This window comes from Primulina huaijiensis, chromosome 8 (genome assembly GCF_012295235.1).
Source record: "Primulina huaijiensis isolate GDHJ02 chromosome 8, ASM1229523v2, whole genome shotgun sequence".
In the NCBI taxonomy this organism is placed as follows: domain Eukaryota; kingdom Viridiplantae; phylum Streptophyta; class Magnoliopsida; order Lamiales; family Gesneriaceae; genus Primulina; species Primulina huaijiensis.
Window position 1 is genome coordinate 15,633,910 of NC_133313.1, and position 7,706 is coordinate 15,641,615.

At 36.7% G+C, this 7,706-nt stretch overlaps 2 protein-coding genes across 2 annotated transcripts; one reads left to right on the forward strand and one right to left on the reverse strand.

Moving 5' to 3' along the window:
- Positions 1–733: 733 nt before the first annotated feature.
- Positions 734–2,095, forward strand: LOC140983339 (probable sugar phosphate/phosphate translocator At2g25520). The gene has a single exon (XM_073450341.1). The coding sequence runs from the start codon at positions 861–863 to the stop codon at positions 1,908–1,910; it is 1,050 nt and encodes a 349-aa protein (XP_073306442.1). The 5' UTR covers positions 734–860; the 3' UTR covers positions 1,911–2,095.
- A 1,839-nt stretch (positions 2,096–3,934) lies between these two features.
- Positions 3,935–6,264, reverse strand: LOC140983496 (pentatricopeptide repeat-containing protein At4g21065-like). The gene is made up of 2 exons (XM_073450571.1): positions 5,099–6,264; positions 3,935–5,029 (listed from the first exon to the last, which is right to left on the reverse strand). Exons 1-2 carry the CDS (start codon positions 5,497–5,499, stop codon positions 3,943–3,945), a joined length of 1,488 nt encoding a protein of 495 aa, XP_073306672.1. The 5' UTR covers positions 5,500–6,264; the 3' UTR covers positions 3,935–3,942.
- Between the last annotated feature and the right edge of the window lie 1,442 nt (positions 6,265–7,706).

Genomic DNA, 7,706 nt, shown 5'->3' on the forward strand with positions numbered 1-7,706 from the left:
TTTTGTAAAATCACAATTGGAACTCATAAATAAATCACCATTTTATATGTAATAATAATAATATTATAACAATAAATTAAACAAAAAATAAACACAACAAATTCACAATAAATCAAACACAAATTAAACAACAATTTAAAACAATAATGAGCACACAAAAAAAAAATTTTAAAAATACATAATTCAACTCATCATTTTTAATTGAATATTAGATTACCATCTTATCACTCAAACTATTTTAAATTATCGACTTTGATATATGCTTGAAAAGAACTATTTTCGTCATTAATATATATATATATATAAAAGCTTTTATAATATCGTCTCACGAGTCAATTTTATGATATATATTTTCAATCCGACATGTTCTATGAACAATATTATTTTTTTGTCAAAAGTATTACTTTTTATTGTAAATATAGATCATGTCAACTTATTTCATGGATATAAATATATAAGATTGTTTCAAAGAAGACTTATTTTAATATATAAGTGTTATTTGACCATATTTATAATAAAAAATAATATTTTTTCATGGATAATTGAAATAGAAAATTTGTTTTACAAAATTCACTGATGAGACCATCTCACAAGAGTTTTATGTTGAAACAAATCTAAATTATGCATCTTTGATCTTCTGAATTATATTTATATATATTCAAAGAAAAAGAAAGAAATTATTAATTAATAACTAAATTAAACAATAAATTAAAAGAGTCTACTTTGTGTTAACGACATCCTTCCATATAAAACTCCTCTCCGCTTCTTTCCCCAAAATTGTGTAGTATATAAGGTCCTCTTTCCATCCCCTCCGAGAACCTCCGCCGCCGCCGCCGTCTCCACCACCGCCGCTGCCGCCGATGGGGAAAAGTGAGGCCCTCTCAGACGGGGTGATAAAAAAGATAATCCTCTCATATACATATGTGTCCGTATGGATTTTCCTCTCGTTCACAGTCATCGTGTACAACAAGTACATCCTTGACCACAAGCTCTACAACTGGCCTTTTCCCATCTCGCTAACTATGATTCACATGGCCTTCTGCTCTTCTCTAGCTTTCGCTGCTGTCCGCCTGTTCAAGATCGTGGACCCGGTGGCGCTCTCCCGACGCGTGTACCTCACCTCCGTCGTCCCAATTGGGGCTCTGTATGCTCTTTCCCTGTGGCTCTCCAACTCGGCTTACATATACCTCTCCGTCTCCTTCATTCAAATGCTCAAAGCACTGATGCCTGTTGCTGTTTATTCTATCGGGATTCTCTTCAAGAAAGATGCTTTCAAGAGCAACACCATGCTTAACATGCTTGCTATCTCCGTGGGAGTTGCGGTCGCTGCTTTTGGTGAGGCCAAGTATGATTCTTGGGGGGTTCTGCTTCAACTTGGTGCCGTTCTTTTTGAAGCTACGAGGTTGGTTATGATTCAGATCTTGTTGACTTCGAAAGGGATTAATTTGAACCCGATTACTTCGCTTTACTACGTGGCACCCAGTTGTTTGGCTTTTCTTTCTGTTCCATGGCTTATCGTGGAGTACCCGTTGTTGAGGCAGAGATCCGGGTTTCATTTTGATTTTGCTATTTTTGGGACCAATTCTCTGTGCGCGTTTGCTTTGAACTTGGCTGTGTTCTTGCTTGTGGGCAAGACCTCAGCTTTGACCATGAATGTCGCCGGGGTGGTGAAGGATTGGCTCTTGATTGCCTTTTCTTGGTCTGTGATCAAGGATACAGTGACGCCATTGAATTTGTTTGGTTATGGGTTGGCCTTTCTGGGAGTCGCATATTACAATCATTCCAAATTGCAGGCTTTGAAGGCCAAGGAAGCACAGAAGAAGGCACCTCCAGCAGATGAGGAGGCAGCGAAACTGCTGGATGAGAGGGAAGAAGATGGAATGGGAAGGAAAGGAGATACACAGGCTTAATTTATTGTTTAAATATTCTTACAAAAAAGTTAACACAAGTGTTCTTGGAATAAATGTGAGCAGAAATTTGGTTTTTTTCCCCTTCTTTCTTTTGGGTTATTCTGGCTGTTAAGATCAAGATCTACATTTCATGCTCAGTGTGGGTTTATGCTTTAAATATAGTTAAATAAACCAAAATTATCTGAGATTTCATGTTTTTGAATCTTATATGCAATGGTCATGAATCTCTTTATGCCGTTAACTTTCAAGTTTTAATCTTTTGTCAACTATCTTGGTTGGATGGTCTCTATGTGCTGATTGGTTCTCACTTCTCACCAAGGTATGCTGTTGTTTGGAGCTTATGAGAAAAGAGTGAATCTTGAATGTGAATCGATGAAATCTTGCATAGTTTTCTGGTTCTATAAAAGATTACTAATTGTGTTCATTAAATGGTACTTAAGTTTCTCTGAAACATTTAAACACTTGCCCCTTTTCATTTCTTGCCGTGTAAAGCTCCTAGAGTGTTCTTTCATGAAAGTTGGCTGGCCTTGAAGGTTCTTTCCCCTTCTGGTTTGAATTAATTTGTCATTTAAAGTATAAGTGAAGTTTAAGGAAACAAATTTTGAAGGTGAATTAGCATGCGCAGAGAGGACTAGTGATTAATAAATAAATGGCTTGAAAATATTGTTATCTTGTGTGATGGAAGAAGTAAAATTTGTTGTAGCAAGAGTTGTTCACCTTTCCTTATTTGCATTATCATGTAGACAATATTTTTTTGGGATTGCCCCTCAATTTTTGCATCCCATTGGCAATGACAGCTAATCTGTGCTAATTGAATTCCTAATAGCAATAGGTATTTGGTGAAAGTCATTAGTTTGTTACATCTATTAAATTTCTTTAGTCTAAAATGGCTTATTCATAGTCAACTTCTCCTTGTATTATGAGAGTGAGTGATCCAAGGCATTAAAAATACTCATATAGAGATTCGAGAAGATGTGACTAATTTTATATTTTGTATTGTGTTTGCGGCTAAAAGATATTCTTCATTAGTTTAGTCGTAGGTATTTTTGTTAATGTCATTGCACAAGATGCATGTATTTTTTTTAAAAAGAAATTAATATATTTATTTATAATTTATACATTTAATGATCAAACTCGTAGAACATAATAAATGATCTAATTATGGCTGAGTGTTGACATTGGAAAAATCGGATAGTCTAAAGTTTAAGACTTCAAAGAAGTAGACAAGGCTTAAAGCAAAAGTAATTAATACATGTATTAATATTAATAGTAATTTTTTTATTTAAAAATGATAAAAACTTGTGTGAGACGGTCTCACGGATCGTACTTGTGAGACATGTCTCTTATTTAGGTCATGCATGAAAAAATATTACTTTTTATGTTAAGAACATTATTTTTTATTGTGAATATGGATAGGATTAACACGTTTCACAGATTAAGATCCGTGAGACTCTTTAAGAATTGAATACTATATTATTCATCTATGATTTGAAGACTTGTATTTGCTCTTCAAATAGCTTTCTCCTAAAAAATCAACTTTGTGCGTGTACTTGAAATCGGCCTTTTTAATCAGTTTTTCTTCCTCCATGCCTAACCCCTGACATTGACTTTGATGGCTACTAATGGTTGTTCTTATCAGAGGGTTGGCACAATTATTTTTGCCTTTTTTTAATATTAAAATTTAATTATTGTTTTGATGTGATGTAGTTGTTAAATAATTTAAGAAAGCTGGTCTGAAAAAATTTGAGTTTTACAGAAGTGAAGGCACGATCTAAGACAAACGATTACATGGTTGAAGCAGACACTTAAAATCAATTTGCAAAATTTGAAGCTCAATAACAAAGTAGATTTGATTTCAAGTTTCAGTTTACACGAACATCAAGCAGCAGCTCGATACAATCCAATCATGTGAAATCACCTTAGTAGTTGAGTGGCAATCAATATAAACCGTAAAGTTTTTATCGATACGAATTGCAAGATCCACGGGACGTTTACACAAGCGCAAATGCAATAGTCATGTTTTCGCCGTCTGTTAAGACTCTGGAGCACCCTCCTTGTCTGCGTCATCAATGTCAAGTAACACATCAGATGTCGTCGCACCGTATCCACCACTCTTTAACCTTCTCTCCATTTCATCAACCATTTGGTAAATTTTATGGTGCTCTTTGTGAGTTCTATCTCCAGCAACAAACTCATAAATTACACCAGCAAGCTCAATCATAGCACTACCAGGAACCTTTCTGATCCCCTTCTTTCCCATTGCTCTCCTGATGGTGCTTTTCTTTTCCCAATCCATCATTTTGGCATATAAATTAGAGAGTAGAATATAGGTGGACTCATGCATGGGCTGATTACTCATCAGCTCCTTGGCTATTCTTTCACCTAAATTCAGCTCACCATTTGCACGACTCGCCGCAACTAAGGTTCGCCATATTACAGGATTCGGATCAATGGGCATCTTACTTACAAATTCCACAGCTTCTTTCACCAATCCAACCCTGCTGAACAGGTCTACCATACATCCATAATGCTCAATCCTAGGTGTGATTCCAAATTCATTTATCATCGCATCAAAGTATTGCTTTCCCTTGTCGACTAAACCAGAATGGCTACAAGCAGATAGCAAACCGATGAATGTAACATCATCAGGCACCAACCCTGCTGCTCTCTTCATCTCCTCAAAAAAGGTAACTGCCTCCAGACCACGACCATGCGTCCCCATACCTGTAATTACGGATGTCCAAGAAACAATACTCCTCTTACTCTCGCACATGTTCCTAAACAACCTCAATGCTTTATCAACATCACCACACTTGGCAAACATGTCGATTAATGCATTCCATAGTTCAGTGCTCTTCTCGATCTTCTCTTGATCTATGTAAGACTCGACCCATCTCCCAAGCTCAAGTGCACCCAAATCAGCGCAGGCAGACAGCACCATCACCATGGTAATCTCATCGGGCCTCACCCTGGCAATCTGCATTTTTCTAAACAGCTTGACGGCTTCATTTGGCACACCCCACCTCACATACCCACCAATCATCGCACTCCAAGGGACCGAGTCGCACTTGGACATTTCATCAAACAGCATCTCTGCCAAATCAATCCCATTTTCACATCTGCAATACATATGAATTAAAGAGTTCAAAACATGGGCATCCATACTAAACCCAAGTTTGACAACTGACCCATGAATCGTTTTGCCCAAATCCAAGTCCGCGATTCCAGCACACGCCTTGAGAACAAATGGGTACGTGTAGTTGTTAGGCCCAACTCCGTAAAATAGCATTTCTCTGTAATAGCATATCGCAGTACGCTTATAACTGTTCGTCTCTGCGTAGGCTTTAATAACAGTGTTGAAAAGGAAGGAATCGTAGCAATGGGGTTCTGATTCTGGGGAGAAAATGAGCGATGAGGCATAGTCAATGACATTGAGGTGTGAGGAGATCGTAGTGAATTTTGAGAGGATTAACGGGTTACTTTGAAAACCGAGCTTTAGAAAGAAACTATGCAATTGACTGAGTTTGGAGAGAGAGTTACAGAGCTGAAGTAGAGTGAGGCAATCTTGCTCTGTTGCTCTCTTGTACATGCCAACTCGCTAAATTGATGAATCAAAATCATCTATAAAACTTGAAGAAACCCAAGCCAATATTTTGCAACCTTTCAAAATATTTAACCTCAAGATTCATCCAAAAGCGGCTAATTTTCTCCGTTCAACCAAGATTTATCTCGGTCTCCCCAGCCGGGACCAGCAAATTGCACATCTCCTTTTAGAGCAAAAAGCAGCAAGCCAAGCTCTTCAAACTTTTAAATGGGCCTCCGAGATTCCAAACTTCACCTACACTACGTCCACATATCGAGCTTTGATCCACAAGCTCTGCACCTTCCGTCAACTTGAGACTGTAGAGCGGCTGCTCGAAGAAATATCCAAGTCCATAGGTTCAGGCCCAGATGAAGATATTTTCATCACAGTTGTCCGAGGTTGTGGACGAGCTAGGTAAGTAACCAGAGTGCTTGACTTGCTTCCTAAGTTTGGAAAGACCACATCTTTGAAATTGTTGAACTCAGTTCTTGATGTTGTAGCATATTGATCTTGCAAGAGAATTCTACTCTATAGAAAGAAAATAATGGCCATCCCATTACACTTGTGAGATTTTGATGAAAGGTTTTTGCTTGACAAATAGAATTATTGGAGCTCATGGGATTTGTTCTCCCAAGAACTAAAAACATGCAATTTATAAATCCATATCAATAAAAATTGGTAGCTTGAAGTAGTTGCAGGCAATAATTAAGGTATATTATCTTGACTTCTTTTTAGTCTCCATTGCCATGGAAGTATTCAAAACGTTTCTTAAATTTGACCTTTTGTTGGAACACATTAACATATATAGCAAGTGTTAATAATTTTGGTGTCAATGACAACTGCTACTTTTAAGAACTTGTGTTTTCTGGAATCTGCTCGTTGCTTTGTTTCTTTCTTATTTCGATTCCATTCAGGGGTCGGAAAGGGTAAGTTGCCTCCCCTTCTACTCCGCAGCCTCCAAAAAAAGAAAGGATCCAATGCATCAAAATTCTGAAATGCTACCATTATATATTGCGAGGAATCTATACAGAAAATTGTATTAAAAGAAAAAGAATAAACGTGAATTTCCCGCGTTTCTGTGCTCTCATTAAACTTTATTTGTACAACACAAACTACCATAACTCACCTTAATTTCCTAATTGGTAAAACTCTCCCAAAGAGTTTCTCAACCTCAACAGCTCCCATTTTAAGCTCGCGCAGAACATCCATCTCTTCTTTGCTCAGCTCCCTAAAAAAGTAGTCTTTATCCTTCAAAAGCTCATTAAATCCATCTGCCAGTCTCTGGAACAAGCTTATTTCAGTCTTGGCCACTTTCTGTTGGGACATCGTATTCTCGCACCCAAGACGTAGCGGAAGTTAAAAATTTTATTCTTGGGCGTCGTGTGTTTAAAAACATTCATAGGGCGTTTAGGTTTATACCTTTGAGTTCTTAACGCTGGACACCAAACTATTCCGGTTTTTAAGCGGAGATAGCCCTTCTTCTAGATCCCTACGAACGGCTCTCTTCTTTGATCATCTAATCAGGTCCACGATCGAAGACTATTTTCCTCGCTTGGATTGCACTAGAAATCTCAAGCGATTTGTTCGTTGAGATTGGAGCCTCCGAATTTCCAAAATCCAGAGACGGCGGTGGAAGAAGGGATCACATGGCCGAAATTTTCCCAAATCTTTTAAAATTATGGCCGAGAGCTCCATAAATCAAAATCATGGTTTTTATGTTAATTAATTCTTAATAAATCGTTAACAAATATTATAGATTCTTAATCCATAATTAAGCAAATCTAATATGCTTTTGGCCAACAATTTTCTTCCAAATTTCAAGATGGTGGCCGAGACATGTGTATGCAATTAGGGAAGGAATTTTGTGGATTTTATGGAATAAAATCTCTCTTGAATTATGCCTTCTTATGGTGTATTTATAGAGTGAGACTCCTAATCTAATTAGGAGTCTCTCTCCCACAAGGACTCTATTAATTTCATCATATTTAAACTTCCATATAATTAATATATAATGTATTTATTAACATTTAATAATACATGACATAATAATATCATATACACATAATTTATATCACCATATAAAATATATACATGTATATGTATATTAAATTAAATAACAATTATTTAATTTATAAACTAACTCCTTGGTTAATTTAATTCTAGACTCCTCTAGAATATTTATGGGAATTTGTGCATGTTAGTAGTCACCACTA

Excerpts from the sequence above, each read along its gene's own strand:
- LOC140983339 (XM_073450341.1), top strand. The coding sequence starts at position 861 with ATGGGGAAAAGTGAGGCCCTCTCAGACGGGGTGATAAAAAAGATAATC.
- LOC140983496 (XM_073450571.1), bottom strand. The coding sequence starts at position 5,499 with ATGTACAAGAGAGCAACAGAGCAAGATTGCCTCACTCTACTTCAGCTC. Across the intron at positions 5,030-5,098 it reads TTGGGCAAAACGATTCATGG|ATGTGAAAATGGGATTGATT; the intron begins GTCAGTTGTCAA and ends TATGTATTGCAG.